Source organism: Artemia franciscana, unplaced genomic scaffold (assembly GCF_032884065.1).
Source record: "Artemia franciscana unplaced genomic scaffold, ASM3288406v1 PGA_scaffold_23, whole genome shotgun sequence".
Classification (NCBI taxonomy): Eukaryota; Metazoa; Arthropoda; class Branchiopoda; order Anostraca; family Artemiidae; genus Artemia; species Artemia franciscana.
Window position 1 is genome coordinate 1,598,397 of NW_027062649.1, and position 27,831 is coordinate 1,626,227.

At 34.7% G+C, this 27,831-nt stretch overlaps 2 protein-coding genes and 1 long non-coding RNA gene across 3 annotated transcripts; 2 read left to right on the plus strand and 1 right to left on the minus strand.

Annotated features, from left to right (window-relative positions):
• Window positions 1-1,357: 1,357 nt before the first annotated feature.
• On the minus strand, window positions 1,358-5,604 carry LOC136041488 (actin-3-like). Its single transcript, XM_065726184.1, has one exon. The coding sequence runs from the start codon at window positions 5,571-5,573 to the stop codon at window positions 4,446-4,448; it is 1,128 nt and encodes a 375-aa protein (XP_065582256.1). The 5' UTR covers window positions 5,574-5,604; the 3' UTR covers window positions 1,358-4,445.
• Window positions 5,605-9,951: 4,347 nt separating this feature from the next.
• LOC136041453 (uncharacterized) lies at window positions 9,952-27,702 on the plus strand. Its single transcript, XR_010621031.1, has 2 exons — window positions 9,952-10,181; window positions 27,248-27,702. It is a non-coding gene; the product is annotated as an uncharacterized LOC136041453 (long non-coding RNA).
• LOC136041493 (actin-3-like) lies at window positions 22,563-23,881 on the plus strand. The gene has a single exon (XM_065726188.1). The coding sequence runs from the start codon at window positions 22,595-22,597 to the stop codon at window positions 23,720-23,722; it is 1,128 nt and encodes a 375-aa protein (XP_065582260.1). The 5' UTR covers window positions 22,563-22,594; the 3' UTR covers window positions 23,723-23,881.
• Window positions 27,703-27,831: the final 129 nt, after the last annotated feature.

Genomic DNA, 27,831 nt, shown 5'->3' on the forward strand with positions numbered 1-27,831 from the left:
TACTTTTTCAATCAATTCATTTTTGGACGTCACTAAATTACAGAATTCAGCAGGTATTGTATACGTCCTGAAATTGAGTCTGCTGGGAGCTTTCCGTTTCCAATTGCCAGCAATTGATCTGAAAATGTTTGACCAGAGTCATCGTTTTGCAATCGGACACGCATATTTGTTGTTAATTTTAATGTTTTTGCGTGTGCCCATAAATTAGTGCATAAATTAATGCATTGCGCTGCATTTCTTATCCGTTTGTTTGTTATTGGATGGATGTTGCAATTTATTATTAAAATGATAGACGTCGGCTTCATCCCAGAAAATGATAAGATATTGTAGGGCCTCGTAGCATCGACTTATATTTTCTGATCTTTGATAAAAAAAACACGCTTAGATTCTGATGTAGTTCCAGTAAGCAAAGTCTTCAATGGCTCTGGTGGTGCAGCCAGTAGAGGAAGTTTAACTTTTCCTGAGGCTCAACACATTCCCATTCCCATTGTTTCACCATTAAATTTCAAGGCCTTGTAATAGGGACACATTCTAGACAGAGTCCCGATTTGAACACATCTACTCAAGCTATAATCATCAATTGGGCTGTACCTGAATGCCAGGCGAAAATTTTCAGGTTGCTCTTGTGATTCCTCGGCACGCTTTCTTTTGGTGAATTCTTTTTGAGACGCAAGCCTGTTTTCACGCTGTTGTTGTGATTCCTCGGCACGCTTACTTTTGGTGATTTCTCTTTGAGACGCAAGTCTGTTTTCACGCTGTTGTTGTGGTTCCTCGGACCGCTTTCTTTTCAGACTTTCACTATTAGCCGCATGCCTGTTTTTACGCTGTTCTTGTGATTCCTCGGCACGCTTTCTTTTCATACTTTCTGGTTCCTCGACAGGCTTTCTTTTTTTACTTTCTCTATCAGCTGCAAGCCTGTTTTCACGGTGACGTTGTGATTCCTCGGCACGTTTTCTTTTCACACTTTCTCTATTAGCCGCGTCTTTTGGCATAGACTCTTTGAGCAGCTTCCTTGGCTGTTGCCGTCGTAGGTTCTTTTGTTATTTTACAATAAAAAATTCTCTTTGAACGATCTTCTTAAATACTTATAATGACGTCATATAATAAGCCTCGTCATAACAAACAATGCGACAAACAACTTCGTGACGACATACAGCTCAATCCTTATAATGACGTCAGTCGACAAAGATGACATCAATCAACACAAAAACAAGACGTCAGTCAACAGACACACACAAACAAACAACTTATTTATATATATATATATATATATATATATATATATATATATATATATATATATATATATATATATATATATATATATATATATATATATATAGATAGATGTCCCGCTTGTCATTTGTATCCTCGCGTCCTGGTCTGTAATTTCTCTGTGAGTGTCCCGGTCGTCATTTATATTCCTTGATCCCCGGTGTCCCGGTCTGTAACATACGACAATAGATCAATTGTGTTGTAACTTTGTTCACGATCCCATTCTACACATGTAGAAATAGAAACAGTACGTTTAGGTGAAGGTATTCCCAAATGTTTGATAAGTTTGTTTGCAATAGATAAACACAAATCTTCAATCAGAACTAAAGTGCAGTTACAAATTTCTGTTGTAAAGTCCAAGGTCACATCTGACCTTTCTAGCCGTATTCGGTGGAGTACATTCTCGGCCATTTGCGGTTTGCATTTCTCCCATAGCTCTGTAGGAGATGAAGGAGAGCAACTTTTGCCGGAAGACACGGGCCGTCGTGTCATGTCTATGAACCGGCGATTGTCTAAGGATGTATAAGCTGTTGTATCTAATCCCAAGATGGATTATATGTAAATGTAATAAAGGACGAATCATTAATCTATAGGCATAGTATTTCATTGTGCTGCATTTATTATCCATTTCTTTGTTAGTGGCTGAATTTATCAATTTAATATTAAAGCGATAGGCGTTGGCTTCTACCAAAAAAATGATAGGATATCGCCGAACCTTTGTTCGGCTTTGATGACCTTATCTAAGCATAAATTCCAGACCCAATCATCATCGCTATCATTTTTAGTTTTGATACGTTTTGATTCTCGCTGTCCAAGTTGATTTTCATCTAACTGCGCGTTTTTACATTATTTAGCCCCAAGCCTTTTTGGCATTAACTCTTTGAGCAGCTTCCTCGGCTGCTTCTACTGCCATAGTAGATTTATACTAAAACTTCTCTTTGAATTAACTATTTGAGCAGCTTCCGCGGCTGTTTCTTCTGTCATTTTAAGATCTATACTAAAAATTTCTCTTTGAAACGCTTTCTTATATACTTATAATGACGTCATATACAAAGACTTTGACGTCATATACAAACATACATAATACATACATGACGGCATAATATTAAATCCTTATAATGGCGTCAATCGACTAACATGACGTCAGTCAACAAACATGTGTGATGTCAGTCAACACTCAAACAACTTATCTATATATATATAAAAATAAGTTGTCTGTCTGTGTGTCTGTCTGTCGGGTGACGTCATGTTTCTGTGTCGACTGACGTCATGAAGTTAGTTGTCGTCATTTTTGCTATGATGGTGACGTCATTAAAGATATTTAAGACATATATGTTCACATAGAAATCTATTAATGTTTAAGTTGAAAATGACTGATGAACTTACAATGGCAAAAAACCGATGAAGATGCTCAAAGAGTCTATGCCAAAAAACTTGCTGCTGATAGAGAAAGTCAGAAAAGAAAGCGTGCCGAGGAATCAAAAGAACAGCAAGGAAACAGGCTTGAGGCTAAAGAACGCAAAAATGCACAGTTAGATGAAGATCCACCTGGACAGCGAGAGTCAAAATATATCAAAACTGAAAATGATAGCGATGATGATTGGGTTTGGGATTTTGACTTGGATAAGGTCATCAATGCCTACCAGATTTTAGTTAAAAAAACAAAGGTTCGGCGATATGTATTTCATAGTGAAGCTGAAAAATAAAGAAGAAAAAGAAAACTGAAAAAAGAAAAAATGTAAAAAACTAAAAAATACTAAAAAGAAAAAACACTCAAAGAGAAATTACAGACCGGGACACAAATGACGACCGGGACAGAGGGAATATAAATAACGATCGGGACACTCAAAGAGAAATTACAGACTGGGATACCGGGACACAAATGACGACCGGGACACAGGGAATATAAATGACGACCAGGACACAGGTATTTAAGAATATCGTTCAAAGACAAATTTTTAATTGTAAGAAGACCGTTGAAAGAGAAATTTATAATTATAAAATGACTGAAGAACCTACAATGGCAACACCCGAGGAAGCTGCTCAAAACGAATGTATTCAAGCCGAAGTAGCTGAGTTGGTAAAGCGTTATGTTTCAGGTTCTAGGTCCGAGAGGCTCCAGGTTTGAACCTTGGCTTTAGCATTAATACAAAAGAAGAAAAAAACTAAAAAAGGTAAAAACTACAAAAAAACTAATATGGCGCGTAACGACTTACGCGCGCGGGGGGGGCTTGGGGGGGGCGCGAAGCGCCTCACCAACTAGGTGTTGGGGTGGTGCGAAGCGCCACCCCAACAGCTAGTTCTTATATATATAGATGTACTGTGTGTTGTCTGTTATCTGTTGTCTGTTACAATATGACGTCAATATATAATACATGACGTCATATTCAATATGATGTCTTTATAAATTTTTGCAGCTAAGAAAAAAAGTACCATTATATTGTAGCTCAAAGAGAAAGTATTACTAACGTCAAAGAGAAATTATTCGCTTTATATCAATGAAGGCATGTCGAGGAACCACTAGAGCAACGCGAAATCAGGCTTGCGGCTGACAGAGCTAGTAAAAAAAGAAGGCGTGTCGATGTATTACAAAAACAGCCAAGGGACAGTTATTTTCCTATATAGCGGTATTGAACAAGGCAGTTCTAATAGTGTACTTCTGCTTTTATCAGAATCTATTTGTTTTTTACTATGAGTTCGCTAGCTACCGCTGCAACCTGGATCTTACTTGGCTTCTTGCTATTGCTAAAATCCGGATCTTACTTGGTTGCTATTTACTGTTGTAGACTAAATATATCGATCACTTCTGTAATTTGACCATCTATAGATAAAAAGAAAAAAGCCAAGGGCCTTTTATTTTTGAAATGGTAACAGACGAGTATCAAAGATTATCTTTTAATTTAATTGACTTTATGTCCACTCTTGACCAAAAAACATTTATGATTGTTCCTTCATTTAATTACATAACCAAAAATAATAAAAGCCTTCAAAAACTGAGAAGCGAGAAAAAACTTTCATTCCTTGCTTATTAACGAATGATAACCAGTATCTGAGTCAGTCTTATTCCCCTATTTAAGCCAAATTAAACGTAAGATAATGATCTCATCATTCAACAGAATTTCTTCATCAATGTTACATTTTGTGGTATGTTCGCTTTTTGGCATAACAAGTTAAAAACATTTTCTATGAACAATGGATGGTCCAGACTCGTCGTATTCCTGCTTAGAAATCCACATCTCTTGGAATGTTGAGAGTGAAGCTAAGATAGAGCCACCAATCCATACTGAGTATTTACGCTCAGGCGGGGCAATAACTTTGATCTTCATGGTGGATGGTGCAAGCGCAGTAATTTCCTTTTGCATTCTTTCAGCAATGCTAGGGTACATGGTAGAGCCACCAGACAAAACGATGCTGGCATAGAGATCCTTTCTGATGTCGACGTCGCATTTCATAATACTCTTGTATGTAGTTTCGTGAATGCCGTAGGATTCCATACCAAGAAAAGATGGCTGGAATAAGGCTTCTGGGCATCTGAATCTCTCATTGCCTATAGTGATGACCTGACCATCAGGTAGCTTATAGTTCTGTTCAAGAGATGCTGAGTTAGTGGCAGATGCTATCTCCTCTTCGAAGTCCAGAGCAACATAGCAAAGTTGTTCTTTGATATCACGAACGATTTCTCTTTCGGCAGTGGTAGTAAAGGAATATCCTCGCTCAGTTAAAATTCTCATCAAATAATCGGTCAAATCTCGACCAGCAAGATCCAATCTCAAAATGGCATGTTGGAGGGCATAGCCTTCGTAAATGGGTACGGTGTGGGTGACACCATCACCAGAGTCAAGAACGATACCAGTGGTTCTTCCAGATGCATAGAGGGAAAGGACGGCTTGGATGGCAACATACATAGCAGGGGTGTTAAAAGTTTCGAACATGATTTGAGTCATTTTTTCTCTGTTGGCTTTTGGGTTAAGAGGCGCTTCTGTGAGTAAAATTGGGTGTTCTTCTGGGGCAACTCGAAGTTCATTGTAGAAGGTATGGTGCCAGATCTTTTCCATATCGTCCCAATCTGTGACAATCCCATGCTCAACAGGATACTTAAGTCTCAAAATTCCCCTTTTTGCTTGAGCGTCATCACCTACATAAGTATCCTGGCTACCAGCATTAATCATTACTCCCGTATGTTTTGGACGTCCAACCACAGCAGGAAACAATGTTTTTGGGGCATCATCTCCTGAAAATCCTGCTTTACAAATACCTGACCCATTATCAATAACAATTGCAACTATATCTTCTGTCATATTTTTTTTGTAATTCTTACTATAAAATGACATTACAAGTTAAAGTCACTCGTCAAGTAGCAAGAACCTAACAAAAAACAAAACTAATTTTAAAATTTCCAGGTAATTTCCTAGATTGAAATAAACAATACAAATTATTGCTCGGGTATCATGAATATTTTGCAGTTGACATAATAACCTTAGCGGTTATAACCTTTGCGATAAACCTTCGTTAAAAACAACTCTAAGGCTTGTCTCTTACTGTAACAGATGATGAAATAATAACGATGATGATTAGGTTTGATAAGGTCATCAATGTCTACCAAACCTCTGCTTAAAAACGAAGGTTCGGGCTATATGTATTTCATAATGGCCAAAGGTAACCCGAAGCAAAACGGCCAAACAAATTAAATTAAGTATTAGCCACCTGATTCTCTGAGGTTTGTCTCTTAATGTAACAGATAAGAAAAAGCCATAAGTATTTTCATGTTTTAAATTTTCTTTGAAAAATTGTTTTCTGTCATTCTATCTAAGAGTTACATCGGTCAAGGATCGATCATCCAAATTGCTAGTCAAGAGGATCTCATGTGCAAGTTTTAATATCAGTTTTCCTATACTTTAAATCATCAAATGTATAAAAATTGCCTCCAGCAGGAACTGAGCCTGGGACCTTCTGAGTAGAATTCCAACAATCTTTTTACTGTGCTAATTTGGTTTTTAAGGACTTATTTTTAAAATAGTTTGCGTTATACTTAAATGAACAAGGTTTTAGTGGTAGATTGTAACCTAGTATCTGGGTTGCAATGGTAGCTAGCACCTAAGCAAGAGATGATCTGGTCCAATAATAAGAAATACAATACCCAAGAACTCCAAAAAATAGGGTTAGAATTGAAGCACAAACTATATATATTGAAGCACCCTTATATAAGAAACTTACAGCACCTTGGCTTGAATAATGAAGATTATAGAAAAGAGAACTAAGCCCTGCGGCTATCTTCATTATTTTAGCTAGGAAGTAACTAAAACAAGTACATTTTAAAAATTTTCCGGGTTGCAGCTGTAGCTAGCAAACTAATAAGAGACTTTCCACCCCATAGTAAAAATAAATAGTCCATTACCCTAATGAAACCAAGCACACTTTTGTGCTACCAAGTACACTATTAGAACCACCTTGTCTGAAACCCTATATTTGAAACTTTTCATCCCCTGGCTTGAACAACATGAAAAACATATTGGTTTGAAATTCAGGGAAAGTGGCTACAACCACTATAATCTTCATATACAGCATGGTTTTTCTCTTTTTTTTCTTTTCCACATTTATATTGGCACTGGAGCATCGTAGAGAGTTGTTTAATTGCTCATTTTAAAGTAAATTGATACACCTAGTGCCTTTTGTAATTAAAATAAAAAAAAATTGAATTATTTTGATTTGTGTAGCCATCTTTCCTCTTCTCATCTGCCAATTGAGCATAAGCCATCAGAATTTTCCAGAAAAGAAATTAATTTTATCTATTTTTGGCACTCAATTTGAGAACGCCCACTCATCAAGATTGTGCATAAAAATGCAGCTTTTTAAATAAGAAATATTATTAATTAATTAAATTTTGTTTGATAAAAAAAGCACTAGAACTTTTAATTTCCGTTCGAATGAGTTGATATGATAAACCTCTGGTAAAAATAAATGAACATGCATCCCTGATCTTTCTTCTTGCAGAACTACAAAAATCTGTATTTATTCCAATAAAAAGCTTCAAACCTCTACAGTTCGGTTTTCTAATGCGCAAAATCTGATGGTAAGATTTTTGTCTAGATTTTTTGACTTTTAGAGGGTTTTTCCTTTTTTTCAAAAATAAGGTAAATTTTCTCAGGCTTGTAAAGTTTGATGGGTAAGATAAAACTTGATGAAACTTATATATTTAAAATCAGAATAAACTTTTTTTGGGGATTCTATTCGTATAAAAATTTTGTGTTAAGAGTTTGGTTACTATTGAACCGGGACGCCTTTTACCACGTTCGTCACCACGAACTGTTTGATTAAAAACCCATCATTAGAAGAACAAAACATTGTATATATTGGACTTAGTTAGCTGCCTGATTCTTTGTGGTTTGTCTCTTACTATTCCAAAAAAGAAAAAGGACGGCTTTTTTCTTGATTATAATCAGGGTATTACATAAAACTAAAAATAGAGAACCAACTCTTGCTTACACTAACTGAAAGAATAACCCAAAACTTTCGATCATTAGCTCTAGTAACTAAAAGTTAAAATAATACAAACATCTTTTAAAAACTTGTTCTTCTGAGGAACGGTGACATGCATATTTGACTGATTCTCTGTGGTTTGTATCCTTCTATTCCAACTATGGAAGACTCATAAGCTTTTTCCTACTTATTATCTGCTTTCCAGCAGTAGCTAGGGACCTAGTAAGTGACGATCATGTCCTATACTAATAAATACATCTTGTATACAAAGATCAAAATAGGGTTTTTAACCTATTTTGAAATTACAGAGAAAATAAAGAGAAATTGCATTAATTAATTAAATTAAAAAGAAATTAAAGAGAATTACAGAGAAATTAAAGAAATTAAAGAGAAATTACAGACTGGGATACCGGGACACAAATGACGACCGGGACACAGGTACACAAGTGCAACGGGGACGCCGGGGGTACAGGGGGATATATAAATGACGATGGGGACACGGGGAATGCTCGATTAGCAATCACCATCAACAAAGCTCAAGGGCAATCGTTAGAAAAATGCGGTAGAGATCTGAATACGAATAGTTTTTCCATGGACATATGTTGCATCATATGTTGCATGTTCAAGAGTCGGTAAACCTGACATTCTATTTATATGAACAGATAATGGGAAAGCGAAGAATGTTGTATATTCGCAAGTTTCACGTAGTTAGAACATATATATATCCATCTATTTTCACAGGTGGGACACAGGAGCACAACTACAATGGCGCGTAACTAATATGGCGCGTAACGACTTACGCGCGCGGGGGGGCTCGGGGGGGCGCGAAGCGCCCCCACCAACTAGGTGCTGGGGTGGTGCGAAGTGCCACCCCAATAGCTAGCATTTATATATATATATATATATATATAAATAAGTTGTTTGTCTGTCTGTCGACTGACGTCATTATAAGGATTGAGCTGTATGTCGTCATGAAGTTGTTTGTCGTCTGACGTCATGTTTGTCGACTAACGAAACTACAGACCGGGACACCGGGACAGCGATGATGATTGGGTTTGGGATCTTGACTTGGATAAGGTCATCAATGCCTACCAGATTTTAGTTAAAAAAACAAAGGTTCGGCGATATGTATTTCATAGTGAAGCTGAAAAATAAAGAAGAAAAAGAAAACTGAAAAAAGAAAAAATGTAAAAAACTAAAAAATACTAAAAAGAAAAAACACTCAAAGAGAAATTACAGACCGGGACACAAATGACGACCGGGACAGAGGGAATATAAATAACGACCGGGACACTCAAGGAGAAATTACAGACTGGGATACCGGGACACAAATGACGACCGGGACACAGGCAATATAAATGACGACCAGGACACAGGTATTTAAGAATATCGTTCAAAGACAAATTTTAATTGTAAGAAGACCGTTGAAAGAGAAATTTCAAATTGTAAAATGACTGAAGAACCTACAATGGCAACACCCGAGGAAGCTGCTCAAAACGAATGTATTCACGCCGAAGTAGCTGAGTTGGTAAAGCGTTATGTTTCAGGTTCTAGGTCCGAGAGGCTCCAGGTTTGAACCTTGGCTTTAGCATTAATACAAAAGAAGAAAAAAAATAAAAAAGGTAAAAACTACAAAAAAACTAAAAAGAAAATATATATATATATATTTATATATATCATCTTTTCCACAAAAATAATAATTTAGTGCTTCTGCTTAAAAACAGCAATCGAATTGATGCCTCCTGATACGCAACTATCAACAAAGTGGCAATCGTTGTGGACGGTGATCAGTTCTTACCTCGAGATAATATTCTTTATAGGCGAAACAGTCAGTTGACAAGAATTGCTTAAACTCATCGATGCTACAATGCCCTACAATATCCTGACGAATATAAATGACGCCCGGGACACTCAAATAGAAATCACAGACTGGGACACCGGGACACAAATGACGACGGGGACACAGGGAATATAAATGACAACCCGGACACAGGGACACAACTACAACGGGGACGCCGGGGGGCACAGGGGGATATATAAATGACGACGGCAACAAATATATATATATATATATATATATATATCTACTAGCTGTTGGGGTGGCGCTTCGCGCCACCCCAACACCTAGTTGGTGGGGGCGCTTCGTGCCCCCCCAAGCCCCCCTGCGCGCGTAAGTCGTTACGCGCCATATTAGTTACGCGCCATTGTAGTTGTGTCCCTATGTCCCACCTGTGAATATAGATAGATATATATATATCTATATATATAAAAATAAGTTGTCTGTCTGTGGATGTGTGGATCAGGTGACGTCACCTGAAAAAACTGGATCAGGTGACGTCAAAACTGAAAAAACTAAAAAAAGGCAAAAACTACAAAAAAAACTAAAAACTAATAAAAAAAAAAGCTAAAAAACTAAAAAAACTATAAAGGTAAAAACCAATAAAAAACTAAAAAAAAAACTGAAAAAACTAAAAAAAGGCAAAAACTACAAAAAAAAACTAAAAACTAATAAAAAAAGTAAAAAAGCTAAAAAACTAAAAAAACTAAAAAAACTAAAAAAAGGTAAAAAACTAAAAAAAATAAAAAATAAAAAAAAAATAAAAAAAAGGAAAAAACTGAAAAATAAGCTAAAATAAAGGTAAAAACCAATAAAAAACTAAAAAGAAAAAAAGGAAAAAACTAATAAATGACGACACTCAAAGAGAAAGCGACCAGGACAAAAGGAATGTTCGATTAGCAATCAACAAAGCACCGGGACACAGGGAGTATAAATGACGACCAGGACATAAGTAAAAAAAAAAAATTAACAAAACTAAAAAGAAGGTAAAAACTACAAAAAAACTAAAAAGAAAAAAAAACTAAAAACTAATAAAAAAACTAAAAAATCTAAAAATCTAAATAAACTAAAAAAGAAAAAAAAAGGAAAAAAATAAAGGAGAAAAACAAAACTAAAAAACGAATGTATATACAGACCGGTACACCGGGATACAAATGACGACCGGGACACAGGGAATATAAATGACGACCGGGACACAGGGACACAACTACAACGGGGACACCGGGGGAAACAGGGGGATATAAATGACGACCGGGACAAAAAAACTAAAAAGAAAAAAAAAACTAAAAACTAATAAAAAAACTAAAAAATCTAAAAATCTAAATAAGCTAAAAAAGAAAAAAAAAGGAAAAAAATAAAGGAGAAAAACAAAACTAAAAAACGAATGTATATACAGACCGGGACACCGGGATACAAATGACGACCGGGACACAGGGAATATAAATGACGACCGGGACACAGGGACACAACTACAACGGGGATCTATTTATATGCAAAGACAATGGGACAGCAAAGAATGTTGTATATTCGCAAGTTTTACGTAGTTAAAACCATATATATATATCTATCTGTATTCACAGGTGGTACATAGGGACACAACTACAATGGCGCGTAACTAATAAGGCGCGTAACGACTTACGTGCACGGGGGGGCTTGGGGGGGGGGCGCGAAGTGCCCCCACCAATTAGGTGTTGGGGTGGCGCGAAGCGCCACCCCAACAGCTAGTATATATATATATATATATATATATATATATATATATATATATATATATATATATATATATATATATATATATATATATATATATATATATATATATATATATATATATATATATATATATATATATATATATATATATATATATATATATATATATATATATATATATATATATATATATATATATATATATATATATATATATATATATATATGGTTTTAACTACGTAAAACTTGCGAATATACAACATTCTTTGCTGTCCCATTGTCTTTGCATATAAATAGATTGTAAGGTTTACCGACTCTTGAACATGCAACATATAATGGTCCATGGGAAAACAATCTGTATTCAGATCTATACCTCATGATTCTAATGATTGCCCTTGAGCTTTGTTGATGGTGATTGCTAATCGACCTTTTTTTTATTTTTTTTTTATTTTTTTAGTTTTTTACCTTTTTTTAGTTTTTTTAGTTTTTTTAGTTTTTTAGCTTTTTTACTTTTTTTATTAGTTTTTAGTTTTTTTGTAGTTTTTGCCTTTTTTTAGTTTTTTCAGTTTTTTTTTAGTTTTTTATTGGTTTTTACCTTTATTTTAGCTTATTTTTCAGTTTTTTCTTTTTTTTAGTTTTTTTTAGTTTTTAGTTTTTTTAGTTTTTTACCTTTTTTTAGTTTTTTTAGTTTTTTTAGTTTTTTAGCTTTTTTATTTTTTTTATTAGTTTTTAGTTTTTTTGTAGTTTTTGCCTTTTTTTTAGTTTTTTTAGTTTTTTAGCTTTTTTATTAGTTTTTAGTTTTTTTTGTAGTTTTTGCCTTTTTTTAGTTTTTTTAGTTTTTTAGCTTTTTTATTTTTTTATTAGTTTTTAGTTTTTTTTGTAGTTTTTGCCTTTTTTTAGTTTTTTCAGTTTTGACGTCACCTGATCCAGTTTTTTCAGGTGACGTCACCTGATCCACGATCCACAGATCCACAGACAACTTATTTTTATATATATAGATAGTTTTTTTTTTTACTTATGTCCTGGTCGTCATTTATACTCCCTGTGTCCCGGTGCTTTGTTGATTGCTAATCGAACATTCCTTTTGTCCTGGTCGCTTTCTCTTTGAGTGTCGTCATTTATTTTTTTCTTTTTTAGTTCTTTTAGTTTTTACCTTTTTTAGTTTTTTTTTAGTTTTTTAGATGAAAATTTTTTTTAGTTTTTTCCTTTTTTTCTTTTTAGTTTTTTATTGGTTTTTACCTTTATTTTAGCTTATTTTTCAGTTTTTTCCTTTTTTTTTAGTTTTTTTTTATTTTTTATTTTTTTTAGTTTTTTACCTTTTTTTAGTTTTTTTATTTTTTTTAGTTTTTTAGCTTTTTTACTTTTTTTATTAGTTTTTAGTTTTTTTTTGTAGTTTTTGCCTTTTTTTAGTTTTTTCAGTTTTTTTTTTAGTTTTTTATTGGTTTTTACCTTTATTTTAGCTTATTTTTCAGTTTTTTCCTTTTTTTTAGTTTTTTTTAGTTTTTAGTTTTTTTAGTTTTTTACCTTTTTTTAGTTTTTTTAGTTTTTTTAGTTTTTTAGCTTTTTTATTTTTTTTATTAGTTTTTAGTTTTTTTTGTAGTTTTTGCCTTTTTTTAGTTTTTTTAGTTTTTTAGCTTTTTTATTAGTTTTTAGTTTTTTTTGTAGTTTTTGCCTTTTTTTAGTTTTTTTAGTTTTTTAGCTTTTTTATTTTTTTTATTAGTTTTTAGTTTTTTTTGTAGTTTTTGCCTTTTTTTAGTTTTTTCAGTTTTGACGTCACCTAATCCAGTTTTTTCAGGTGACGTCACCTGATCCATCCACAGACAGACAGACAACTTATTTTTATATATATAGATAGATATATATATATATACTAGCTGTTGGGGTGGCGCTTCGCGCCACCCCAACACCTAGTTGGTGGGGGCGCTTCGCGCCCCCCCCAAGCCCCCCCGCGCACGTAAGTCGTTACGCGCCATAATAGTTACGCGCCATTGTAGTTGTGTCCCTATGTCCCACCTGTGAATATAGATATATATATATATATATATATATATATATATATATATATATATATATATATATATATATATATATATATATATATATATATGGTTTTAACTACGTAAAACTTATACAACATTCTTTGCTGTCCCATTGTCTATAGATATATATATATATATATATATATATATATATATATATATATATATATATATATATATATATATATACTAGCTGTTGGGGTGGCGCTTCGCGCCACCCCAACACCTAGTTGGTGGGGGCGCTTCGCGCCCCCCCCAAGCCCCCCCGCGCGCGTAAGTCGTTACGCGCCATAATAGTTACGCGCCATTGTAGTTGTGTCCCTATGTCCCACCTGTGAATATAGATATATATATATATATATGGTTTTAACTACGTAAAACTTGCGAATATACAACATTCTTTGCTGTCCCATTGTCTTTGCATATAAATAGATTGTCAGGTTATCCCCCTGTTTCCCCCGGTGTCCCCGTTGTAGTTGTGTCCCTGTGTCCCGGTCGTCATTTATATTCCCTGTGTCCCGGGTCCCGGTCATCATTTGTATCCCGGTGTCCCGGTCTGTATATACATTCGTTTTTTAGTTTTGTTTTTCTCCTTTATTTTTTTCCTTTTTTTTTCTTTTTTAGCTTATTTAGATTTTTAGATTTTTTAGTTTTTTTTATTAGTTTTTAGTTTTTATTTCTTTTTAGTTTTTTTGTCCCGGTCGTCATTTATATCCCCCTGTTTCCCCCGGTGTCCCCGTTGTAGTTGTGTCCCTGTGTCCCGGTCGTTATTTATATTCCCTGTGTCCCGGTCTTCATTTGTATCCCGGTGTACCGGTCTGTATATACATTCGTTTTTTAGTTTTGTTTTTCTCCTTTATTTTTTTCCTTTTTTTTTCTTTTTTAGTTTATTTAGATTTTTAGATTTTTTAGTTTTTTTATTAGTTTTTAGTTTTTTTTTCTTTTTAGTTTTTTTGTAGTTTTTACCTTCTTTTTAGTTTTGTTAATTTTTTTTTTTACTTGTGTCCTGGTCGTCATTTATACTCCCTGTGTCCCGGTGCTTTGTTGATTGCTAATCGAACATTCCTTTTGTCCTGGTCGCTTTCTCTTTGAGTGTCGTCATTTATTTTTTTCTTTTTTAGTTCTTTTAGTTTTTACCTTTTTTAGTTTTTTTTTAGTTTTTAGTTTTTTTAGTTTTTTACCTTTTTTTAGTTTTTTTAGTTTTTTAGCTTTTTTATTTTTTTTATTAGTTTTTAGTTTTTTTGTAGTTTTTGCCTTTTTTTTTAGTTTTTTGTCCTGGTCGCTTTCTCTTTGAGTGTCGTCATTTATTAGTTTTTTTTTTTAGTTTTTTACCTTTTTTTAGTTTTTTTAGTTTTTTTAGTTTTTTAGCTTTTTTACTTTTTTTATTAGTTTTTAGTTTTTTTTTGTAGTTTTTGCCTTTTTTTAGTTTTTTCAGTTTTTTTTTTAGTTTTTTATTGGTTTTTACCTTTATAGTTTTTTTAGTTTTTTAGCTTTTTTATTTTTTTTATTAGTTTTTAGTTTTTTTTGTAGTTTTTGCCTTTTTTTAGTTTTTTCAGTTTTGACGTCACCTAATCCAGTTTTTTCAGGTGACGTCACCTGACACATCCATCCACACATCCATCCATCCATCCATCCACAGACAACTTATTTTTATATATATAGATATATATATATATATATATATATATATATATATATATATATATATATATATATATATATATATATGGTTTTAACTACGTAAAACTTATACAACATTCTTTGCTGTCCCATTGTCTTTGCATATAAATAGATTGTCAGGTTTACCGACTCTTGAACATGCAACATATAATGGTCCATGGGAAAACAATCTGTATTCAGATCTATACCTCATGATTCTAATGATTGCCCTTGAGCTTTGTTGATGGTGATTGCTAATCGACCATTCCCTGTCCCGGTGTCCCGGTCGTCATTTACATCCCCCTGTTTCCCCCGGTGTCCCCGTTGTAGTTGTGTCCCTGTGTCCCGGTCGTCATTTATATTCCCTGTGTCCCGGTCGTCATTTGTATCCCGGTGTCCCGGTCTGTATATACATTCGTTTTTTAGTTTTGTTTTTCTCCTTTATTTTTTTCCTTTTTTTCTTTTTTAGCTTATTTAGATTTTTAGATTTTTTAGTTTTTTTATTAGTTTTTATTTTTTTTTTCTTTTTAGTTTTTTTGTCCCGGTCGTCATTTATATCCCCCTGTTTCCCCCGGTGTCCCCGTTGTAGTTGTGTCCCTGTGTCCCGGTCGTCATTTATATTCCCTGTGTCCCGGTCGTCATTTGTATCCCGGTGTATTTTTTTTTATTAGTTTTTAGTTTTTTTTTGTAGTTTTTGCCTTTTTTTAGTTTTTTAAGTTTTGACGTCACCTGATCCAGTTTTTTCAGGTGACGTCACCTGATCGACGATCCACAGATCCACAGACAACTTATTTTTATATATATAGATAGTTTTTTTTTTTTTACTTATGCCCTGGTCGTCATTTATACTCCCTGTGTCCCGGTGCTTTGTTGATTGCTAATCGAACATTCCTTTTGTCCTGGTCGCTTTCTCTTTGAGTTTCGTCATTTATTTTTTTCTTTTTAGTTCTTTTAGTTTTTACCTTTTTTAGTTTTTTTTAGTTTTATAGATGAAAATTTTTTTTAGTTTTTTCCTTTTTTTCTTTTTAGTTTTTTATTGGTTTTTACCTTTATTTTAGCTTATTTTTCAGTTTTTTCCTTTTTTTTAGTTTTTTTTTATTTTTTATTTTTTTTAGTTTTTTACCTTTTTTTAGTTTTTTTAGTTTTTTTTAGTTTTTTAGCTTTTTTACTGTTTTTATTAGTTTTTAGTTTTTTTTGTAGTTTTTGCCTTTTTTTAGTTTTTTCAGTTTTTTTTTTAGTTTTTTATTGGTTTTTACCTTTATTTTAGCTTATTTTTCAGTTTTTTCCTTTTTTTTTTAGTTTTTAGTTTTTTTAGTTTTTTATCTTTTTTTTAGTTTTTTTAGTTTTTTTAGTTTTTTAGCTTTTTTATTTTTTTTTATTAGTTTTTAGTTTTTTTTGTAGTTTTTGCCTTTTTTTAGTTTTTTTAGTTTTTTAGCTTTTTTTTTAGTTTTTAGTTTTTTTTGTAGTTTTTGCCTTTTTTTAGTTTTTTTAGTTTTTTAGCTTTTTTATTTTTTTTATTAGTTTTTAGTTTTTTTGTAGTTTTTGCCTTTTTTAGTTTTTTCAGTTTTGACGTCACCTGATCCAGTTTTTTCAGGTGACGTCACCTGATCCATCCACAGACAGACAGACAACTTATTTTTATATATATAGAAGATATATATATATATATATATATATATATATATATATATATCTATATTCACAGGTGGGACATAGGGACACAACTACAATGGCGCGTAACGACTTACGCGCGCGGGGGGGCTTGGGGGGGCGCGAAGCGCCACCCCAACAGCTAGTAGGGAATATAAATGACGACCGGGACACAAGGAATGTTCGATTAGCAATCACCATCAACAAAGCACCGGAACACAAATGACGACTGGGACACAGGGAATTTAAATGACGACCAGGACACTCAAAGAGAAATTACAGACCGGGACACCGGAACACAAATCACGACCGGGACAAAAATGACGACTGGGACACCAGGACACAGGGAATAAAAATGACGACCGCGACACTCAAAGAGAAATTACAGACTGGGACACCGGGACACAAATGACGACCGGGACACAGGGAAACAACTACAACAGGGATGCCGGGGGGCACAGGGGGATATATAAATGACGACGGGAACACAGGGAATGTTCAATTAGCAGTCACCATCAACAAAGCTCAAGGGCAATCATTAGAATAATGAGGTTTAGATCTGAATACAGATTGTTTTTCCCATGGACAATTATTTGTTGCATGTACCCCAACACCTAGTTGGTGGGGCGCTTCGCGCCCCCCCAAGCCCCCCCGCGCGCGTTACCCGCCATATTAGTTACGCGCCATTGTAGCTGTGTCCCTGTGTCCCACCTTTTTAACTACGTAAAACATGCGAATATACAACATTTTTCGCTGTCCCATTGTCTGTGCATATAAATAGCATTTATATTCCCTGTGTCCCGGTCGTCATTTGTGTCCTGGTGTCCCAGTTTGTATTTTCTCTTTGAGTGTCCCGGTCGTCATTTATATTCCCTGTGTCCCAGTGTCCCGGTCGTCATTTGTGTCCCGGTGTCCCGGTCTGTAATTTCTATTCAAACAATCCCTGTGTCTCAGTCGTAAATTATATATCCCGCCTGTGCCCCCGGCATCCCCGTTGTAGTTGTGTCCCTGCGTCCCGGTCGTCATTTATGTTCCCGGTCGTGATTTGTGTCCGGGTGTCCCAGTCTGTAATTTTTCTTTGAGGTTCCTGGTCGTCATTTATATTCCCTCTGTGTCGGTCTTTGATATGTTTTGACTCTCGCTTTCCAGGCGGATTTTCATCTAACTGCGCGGTTTTGCGTTCTTTAGCCGCAAGCCTGTTTTCTTGCTGTTCTTTTGATTCCTCGGCGCTTTCTTTTCTTACTTTCTCTATCAGCAGCAAGTTTTTTGGCATAGACTCTTTGAGCAGCTTCCTCGGCTGTTGCCATTGTAGGTTCTTCAGTCATTTTACAATTAAACACTTTTCCGTGAACGCATGTCTTAAATACCATTAATGACGTCACCGTCATAGCAAAAATGACGACAACTAATTTCATGACGTCAGTCAACACAGAAACATGACGTCACCTGATCCACAGACAGACAGACAACTTATTTTTATATATATAGATATATATATATATATATATATATATATATATAAAACTTGCGAATATACAACATTCTTTGCTGTCCCATCGTCTGTGCATATAAATAGATTGTTAGGTTTACCGACTCTTGAACATGCAACGCATAATGGTCCATGGGAAAACAATCCGTATTCAGATCTATACCTCATGATTCTATTGATTGCCCTTGAGCTTTGTTGATGGTGATTGCTAATCAACCATTTCCTTTGTTGCCGTCGTCATTTATATATCCCCCTGTGCCCCCCGGCGTCCTCGTTGTAGTTGTGTCCCTGTGTCCGGGTTGTCATTTATATTCCCTGTGTCCCCGTCGTCATTTGTGTCCCAGTGTCCCAGTCTGTGATTTCTATTTGAGTGTCCCGGGCGTCATTTATATTCGTCAGGATATTGTAGGGCATCGTAGCATCGATGAGTTTAAGTAATTCTTGTCAACTGATTGTTTCGCCTATAAAGAATATTATCTCGAGGTAAGAACTGATCACCGTCCACAACGATTGCCACTTTGTTGATAGTTGCGTATCAGGAGGCATCAATTCGATTGCTGTTTTTAAGCAGAAGCACTAAATTATTATTTTTGTGGAAAAGATGATATATATAAATATATATATATATATTTTCTTTTTAGTTTTTTTGTAGTTTTTACCTTTTTTAGTTTTTTTCTTCTTTTGTATTAATGCTAAAGCCAAGGTTCAAACCTGGAGCCTCTCGGACCTAGAACCTGAAACATAACGCTTTACCAACTCAGCTACTTCGGCGTGAATACATTCGTTTTGAGCAGCTTCCTCGGGTGTTGCCATTGTAGGTTCTTCAGTCATTTTACAATTTGAAATTTCTCTTTCAACGGTCTTCTTACAATTAAAAATTTGTCTTTGAACGATATTCTTAAATACCTGTGTCCTGGTCGTCATTTATATTGCCTGTGACCCGGTCGTCATTTATGTCCCGGTATCCCAGTCTGTAATTTCTCCTTGAGTGTCCCGGTCGTTATTTATATTCCCTCTGTCCCGGTCGTCATTTGTGTCCCGGTCTGTAATTTCTCTTTGAGTGTTTTTTCTTTTTAGTATTTTTTAGTTTTTTACATTTTTTCTTTTTTCAGTTTTCTTTTTCTTCTTTATTTTTCAGCTTCACTATGAAATACATATCGCCGAACCTTTGTTTTTTTTAACTAAAATCTGGTAGGCATTGATGACCTTATCCAAGTCAAGATCCCAAACCCAATCATCATCGCTGTCCCGGTGTCCCGGTCTGTAGTTTCGTTAGTCGACAAACATGACGTCAGACGACAAACAACTTCATGACGACATACAGCTCAATCCTTATAATGACGTCAGTCGACAGACAGACAAACAACTTATTTATATATAAATGCTAGCTATTGGGGTGGCACTTCGCACCACCCCAGCACCTAGTTGGTGGGGGCGCTTCGCGCCCCCCCCCCCCCCCGAGCCCCCCCGCGCGCGTAAGTCGTTACGCGCCATATTAGTTACGCGCCATTGTAGTTGTGTCCCTGTGTCCCACCTGTGAAAATAGATGGATATATATATGTTCTAACTACGTGAAACTTGCGAATATACAACATTCTTCGCTTTCCCATTATCTGTTCATATAAATAGAATGTCAGGTTTACCGACTCTTGAACATGCAACATATGATGCAACATATGTCCATGGAAAAACTATCCGTATTCGGATCTCTACCGCATTTTGCTAACGATTGCCCTTGAGCTTTGTTGATGGTGATTGCTAATCGAGCATTCCCCGTGTCCCCATCGTCATTTATATATCCCCCTGTACCCCCGGCGTCCCCGTTGCACTTGTGTCCCTGTGTCCCGGTCGTCATTTGTGTCCCGGTATCCCAGTCTGTAATTTCTCTTTAGTTTCTTTAATTTCTCTGTAATTCTCTTTAATTTCTTTTTAATTTAATTAATTAATGCAATTTCTCTTTAATTTCTCTGTAATTTCAAAATAGGTTAAAAACCCTATTTTGATCTTTGTATACAAGATGTATTTATTAGTATAGGACATGATCGTCACTTACTAGGTCCCTAGCTACTGCTGGAAAGCAGATAATAAGTAGGAAAAAGCTTATGAGTCTTCCATAGTTGGAATAGAAGGATACAAACCACAGAGAATCAGTCAAATATGCATGTCACCGTTCCTCAGAAGAACAAGTTTTTAAAAGATGTTTGTATTATTTTAACTTTTAGTTACTAGAGCTAATGATCGAAAGTTTTGGGTTATTCTTTCAGTTAGTGTAAGCAAGAGTTGGTTCTCTATTTTTAGTTTTATGTAATACCCTGATTATAATCAAGAAAAAAGCCGTCCTTCTTCTTTTTTGGAATAGTAAGAGACAAACCACAAAGAATCAGGCAGCTAACTAAGTCCAATATATACAATGTTTTGTTCTTCTAATGATGGGTTTTTAATCAAACAGTTCGTGGTGACGAACGTGGTAAAAGGCGTCCCGGTTCAATAGTAACCAAACTCTTAACACAAAATTTTTATACGAATAGAATCCCCAAAAAAAGTTTATTCTGATTTTAAATATATAAGTTTCATCAAGTTTTATCTTACCCATCAAACTTTACAAGCCTGAGAAAATTTACCTTATTTTTGAAAAAAAGGAAAAACCCTCTAAAAGTCAAAAAATCTAGACAAAAATCTTACCATCAGATTTTGCGCATTAGAAAACCGAACTGTAGAGGTTTGAAGCTTTTTATTGGAATAAATACAGATTTTTGTAGTTCTGCAAGAAGAAAGATCAGGGATGCATGTTCATTTATTTTTACCAGAGGTTTATCATATCAACTCATTCGAACGGAAATTAAAAGTTCTAGTGCTTTTTTTATAAAACAAACTTTAATTAATTAATAATATTTCTTATTTAAAAAGCTGCATTTTTATGCACAATCTTGATGAGTGGGCGTTCTCAAATTGAGTGCCAAAAATAGATAAAATTAATTTCTTTTCTGGAAAATTCTGATGGCTTATGCTCAATTGGCAGATGAGAAGAGGAAAGATGGCTACACAAATCAAAATAATTCAATTTTTTTTTATTTTAATAACAAAAGGCACTAGGTGTATCAATTTACTTTAAAATGAGCAATTAAACAACTCTCTACGATGCTCCAGTGCCAATATAAATGTGGAAAAGAAAAAAAAGAGAAAAACCATGCTGTATATGAAGATTATAGTGGTTGTAGCCACTTTCCCTGAACTTCAAACCAATATTTTTTTCATGTTGTTCAAGCCAGGGGACGAAAAGTTTCAAATATAGGGTTTCAGACAAGGTGGTTCTAATAGTGTACTTGGTAGCACAAAAGTGCGCTTGGTTTCATTAGGGTAATGGACTATTTATTTTTTACTATGGGGTGGAAAGTCTCTTATTAGTTTGCTAGCTACAGCTGCAACCCGGAAAATTTTTAAAATGTACTTGTTTTAGTTACTTCCTAGCTAAAATAATGAAGATAGCCGCAGGGCTTAGTTCTCTTTTCTATAATCTTCATTATTCAAGCCAAGGTGCTGTAAGTTTCTTATATAAGGGTGCTTCAATATATATAGTTTGTGCTTCAATTCTAACCCTATTTTTTGGAGTTCTTGGGTATTGTATTTCTTATTATTGGACCAGATCATCTCTTGCTTAGGTGCTAGCTACCATTGCAACCCAGATACTAGGTTACAATCTACCACTAAAACCTTGTTCATTTAAGTATAACGCAAACTATTTTAAAAATAAGTCCTTAAAAACCAAATTAGCACAGTAAAAAGATTGTCGGAATTCTACTCAGAAGGTCCCAGGCTCAGTTCCTGCTGGAGGCAATTTTTATACATTTGATGATTTAAAGTATAGGAAAACTGATATTAAAACTTGCACATGAGATCCTCTTGACTAGCAATTTGGATGATCGATCCTTGACCGATGTAACTCTTAGATAGAATGACAGAAAACAATTTTTCAAAGAAAATTTAAAACATGAAAATACTTATGGCTTTTTCTTATCTGTTACATTAAGAGACAAACCTCAGAGAATCAGGTGGCTAATACTTAATTTAATTTGTTTGGCCGTTTTGCTTCGGGTTACCTTTGGCCATTATGAAATACATATAGCCCGAACCTTCGTTTTTAAGCAGAGGTTTGGTAGACATTGATGACCTTATCAAACCTAATCATCATCGTTATTATTTCATCATCTGTTACAGTAAGAGACAAGCCTTAGAGTTGTTTTTAACGAAGGTTTATCGCAAAGGTTATAACCGCTAAGGTTATTATGTCAACTGCAAAATATTCATGATACCCGAGCAATAATTTGTATTGTTTATTTCAATCTAGGAAATTACCTGGAAATTTTAAAATTAGTTTTGTTTTTTGTTAGGTTCTTGCTACTTGACGAGTGACTTTAACTTGTAATGTCATTTTATAGTAAGAATTACAAAAAAAATATGACAGAAGATATAGTTGCAATTGTTATTGATAATGGGTCAGGTATTTGTAAAGCAGGATTTTCAGGAGATGATGCCCCAAAAACATTGTTTCCTGCTGTGGTTGGACGTCCAAAACATACGGGAGTAATGATTAATGCTGGTAGCCAGGATACTTATGTAGGTGATGACGCTCAAGCAAAAAGGGGAATTTTGAGACTTAAGTATCCTGTTGAGCATGGGATTGTCACAGATTGGGACGATATGGAAAAGATCTGGCACCATACCTTCTACAATGAACTTCGAGTTGCCCCAGAAGAACACCCAATTTTACTCACAGAAGCGCCTCTTAACCCAAAAGCCAACAGAGAAAAAATGACTCAAATCATGTTCGAAACTTTTAACACCCCTGCTATGTATGTTGCCATCCAAGCCGTCCTTTCCCTCTATGCATCTGGAAGAACCACTGGTATCGTTCTTGACTCTGGTGATGGTGTCACCCACACCGTACCCATTTACGAAGGCTATGCCCTCCAACATGCCATTTTGAGATTGGATCTTGCTGGTCGAGATTTGACCGATTATTTGATGAGAATTTTAACTGAGCGAGGATATTCCTTTACTACCACTGCCGAAAGAGAAATCGTTCGTGATATCAAAGAACAACTTTGCTATGTTGCTCTGGACTTCGAAGAGGAGATAGCATCTGCCACTAACTCAGCATCTCTTGAACAGAACTATAAGCTACCTGATGGTCAGGTCATCACTATAGGCAATGAGAGATTCAGATGCCCAGAAGCCTTATTCCAGCCATCTTTTCTTGGTATGGAATCCTACGGCATTCACGAAACTACATACAAGAGTATTATGAAATGCGACGTCGACATCAGAAAGGATCTCTATGCCAGCATCGTTTTGTCTGGTGGCTCTACCATGTACCCTAGCATTGCTGAAAGAATGCAAAAGGAAATTACTGCGCTTGCACCATCCACCATGAAGATCAAAGTTATTGCCCCGCCTGAGCGTAAATACTCAGTATGGATTGGTGGCTCTATCTTAGCTTCACTCTCAACATTCCAAGAGATGTGGATTTCTAAGCAGGAATACGACGAGTCTGGACCATCCATTGTTCATAGAAAATGTTTTTAACTTGTTATGCCAAAAAGCGAACATACCACAAAATGTAACATTGATGAAGAAATTCTGTTGAATGATGAGATCATTATCTTACGTTTAATTTGGCTTAAATAGGGGAATAAGACTGACTCAGATACTGGTTATCATTCGTTAATAAGCAAGGAATGAAAGTTTTTTCTTGCTTCTCAGTTTTTGAAGGCTTTTATTATTTTTGGTTATGTAATTAAATGAAGGAACAATCATAAATGTTTTTTGGTCAAGAGTGGACATAAAGTCAATTAAATTAAAAGATAATCTTTGATACTCGTCTGTTACCATTTCAAAAATAAAAGGCCCTTGGCTTTTTTCTTTTTATCTATAGATGGTCAAATTACAGAAGTGATCGATATATTTAGTCTACAACAGTAAATAGCAACCAAGTAAGGTCCGGATTTTAGCAATAACAAGAAGCCAAGTAAGATCCAGGTTGCAGCGGTAGCTAGCGAACTCATAGTAAAAAACAAATAGATTCTGATAAAAGCAGAAGTACACTATTAGAACTGCCTTGTTCAATACCGCTATATAGGAAAATAACTGTCCCTTGGCTGTTTTTGTAATACATCGACACGCCTTCTTTTTTTACTAGCTCTGTCAGCCGCAAGCCTGATTTCGCGTTGCTCTAGTGGTTCCTCGACATGCCTTCATTGATATAAAGCGAATAATTTCTCTTTGACGTTAGTAATACTTTCTCTTTGAGCTACAATATAATGGTACTTTTTTTCTTAGCTGCAAAAATTTATAAAGACATCATATTGAATATGACGTCATGTATTATATATTGACGTCATATTGTAACAGACAACAGATAACAGACAACACACAGTACATCTATATATATAAGAACTAGCTGTTGGGGTGGCGCTTCGCACCACCCCAACACCTAGTTGGTGAGGCGCTTCGCGCCCCCCCAAGCCCCCCCCGCGCGCGTAAGTCGTTACGCGCCATATTAGTTTTTTTGTAGTTTTTACCTTTTTTAGTTTTTTTCTTCTTTTGTATTAATGCTAAAGCCAAGGTTCAAACCTGGAGCCTCTCGGACCTAGAACCTGAAACATAACGCTTTACCAACTCAGCTACTTCGGCTTGAATACATTCGTTTTGAGCAGCTTCCTCGGGTGTTGCCATTGTAGGTTCTTCAGTCAATTTATAATTATAAATTTCTCTTTCAACGGTCTTCTTACAATTAAAAATTTGTCTTTGAACGATATTCTTAAATACCTGTGTCCTGGTCGTCATTTATATTCCCTGTGTCCCGGTCGTCATTTGTGTCCCGGTATCCCAGTCTGTAATTTCTCTTTGAGTGTCCCGATCGTTATTTATATTCCCTCTGTCCCGGTCGTCATTTGTGTCCCGGTCTGTAATTTCTCTTTGAGTGTTTTTTCTTTTTAGTATTTTTTAGTTTTTTACATTATTTCTTTTTTCAGTTTTCTTTTTCTTCTTTATTTTTCAGCTTCACTATGAAATACATATCGCCGAACCTTTGTTTTTTTAACTAAAATCTGGTAGGCATTGATGACCTTATCCAAGTCAAAATCCCAAACCCAATCATCATCGCTATCATTTTCAGTTTTGATATATTTTGACTCTCGCTGTCCAGGTGGATCTTCATCTAACTGTGCATTTTTGCGTTCTTTAGCCTCAAGCCTGTTTCCTTGCTGTTCTTTTGATTCCTCGGCACGCTTTCTTTTCTGACTTTCTCTATCAGCAGCAAGTTTTTTGGCATAGACTCTTTGAGCATCTTCATCGGTTTTTTGCCATTGTAAGTTCATCAGTCATTTTCAACTTAAACATTAATAGATTTCTACGTGAACATATATGTCTTAAATATCTTTAATGACGTCACCATCATAGCAAAAATGACGACAACTAACTTCATGACGTCAGTCGACACAGAAACATGACGTCACCCGACAGACAGACACACAGACAGACAACTTATTTTTATATATATAGATAAGTTGTTTGAGTGATGACTGACATCACACATGTTTGTTGACTGACGTCATGTTAGTCGATTGACGCCATTATAAGGATTTAATATTATGCCGTCATGTATGTATTATGTATGTTTGTATATGACGTCAAAGTCTTTGTATATGACGTCATTATAAGTATATAAGAAAGCGTTTCAAAGAGAAATTTTTAGTATAGATCTTAAAATGACAGAAGAAACAGCCGCGGAAGCTGCTCAAATAGTTAATTCAAAGAGAAGTTTTAGTATAAATCTACTATGGCAGTAGAAGCAGCCGAGAAAGCTGCTCAAAGAGTTAATGCCAAAAAGGCTTGGGGCTAAATAATGTAAAAACGCGCAGTTAGATGAAAATCAACTTGGACAGCGAGAATCAAAACGTATCAAAACTAAAAATGATAGCGATGATGATTGGGTCTGGAATTTATGCTTAGATAAGGTCATCAAAGCCGAACAAAGGTTCGGCGATATCCTATCATTTTTTTGGTAGAAGCCAACGCCTATCGCTTTAATATTAAATTGATAAATTCAGCCACTAACAAAGAAATGGATAATAAATGCAGCACAATGAAATACTATGCCTATAGATTAATGATTCGTCCTTTATTACATTTACATATAATCCATCTTGGGATTAGATACAACAGCTTATACATCCTTAGACAATCGCCGGTTCATAGACATGACACGACGGCCCGTGTCTTCCGGCAAAAGTTGCTCTCCTTCATCTCCTACAGAGCTATGGGAGAAATGCAAACCGCAAATGGCCGAGAATGTACTCCACCGAATACGGCTAGAAAGGTCAGATGTGACCTTGGACTTTACAACAGAAATTTGTAACTGCACTTTAGTTCTGATTGAAGATTTGTGTTTATCTATTGCAAACAAACTTATCAAACATTTGGGAATACCTTCACCTAAACGTACTGTTTCTATTTCTACATGTGTAGAATGGGATCGTGAACAAAGTTACAACACAATTGATCTATTGTCGTATGTTACAGACCGGGACACCGGGGATCAAGGAATATAAATGACGACCGGGACACTCACAGAGAAATTACAGACCAGGACGCGAGGATACAAATGACAAGCGGGACATCTATCTATATATATATATATATATATATATATATCTTCTATATATATAAAAATAAGTTGTCTGTCTGTGGATGGATGGGTCAGGTGACGTCACCTGAAAAAACTGGATCAGGTGACGTCAAAACTGAAAAAACTAAAAAAGGCAAAAACTACAAAAAAACTAAAAACTAATAAAAAAAATAAAAAAGCTAAAAAACTAAAAAAACTAAAAAAAGGCAAAAACTACAAAAAAAACTAAAAACTAATAAAAAAGCTAAAAAACTAAAAAAACTAAAAAAAGGCAAAAACTACAAAAAAAACTAAAAACTAATAAAAAAAAATAAAAAAGCTAAAAAACTAAAAAAACTAAAAAAACTAAAAAAAAGATAAAAAACTAAAAAAACTAAAAACTAAAAAAAAAGGAAAAAACTGAAAAATAAGCTAAAATAAAGGTAAAAACCAATAAAAAACTAAAAAAAAAAACTGAAAAAACTAAAAAAAGGCAAAAACTACAAAAAAAAACTAAAAACTAATAAAAAAAGTAAAAAAGCTAAAAAACTAAAAAAAAACTAAAAAAACTAAAAAAAGGTAAAAAACTAAAAAAAATAAAAAATAAAAAAAAACTAAAAAAAAGGAAAAAACTGAAAAATAAGCTAAAATAAAGGTAAAAACCAATATAAAACTAAAAAGAAAAAAAGGAAAAAACTAAAAAAAATTTTCATCTAAAAAACTAAAAAAAACTAAAAAAGGTAAAAACTAAAAGAACTAAAAAAGAAAAAAATAAATGACGAAACTCAAAGAGAAAGCGACCAGGACAAAAGGAATGTTCGATTAGCAATCAACAAAGCACCGGGACACAGGGAGTATAAATGACGACCAGGGCATAAGTAAAAAAAAAAAAACTATCTATATATATAAAAATAAGTTGTCTGTGGATCGTGGATCAGGTGACGTCACCTGAAAAAACTGGATCAGGTGACGTCAAAACTGAAAAAACTAAAAAAAGGCAAAAACTACAAAAAAAACTAAAAACTAA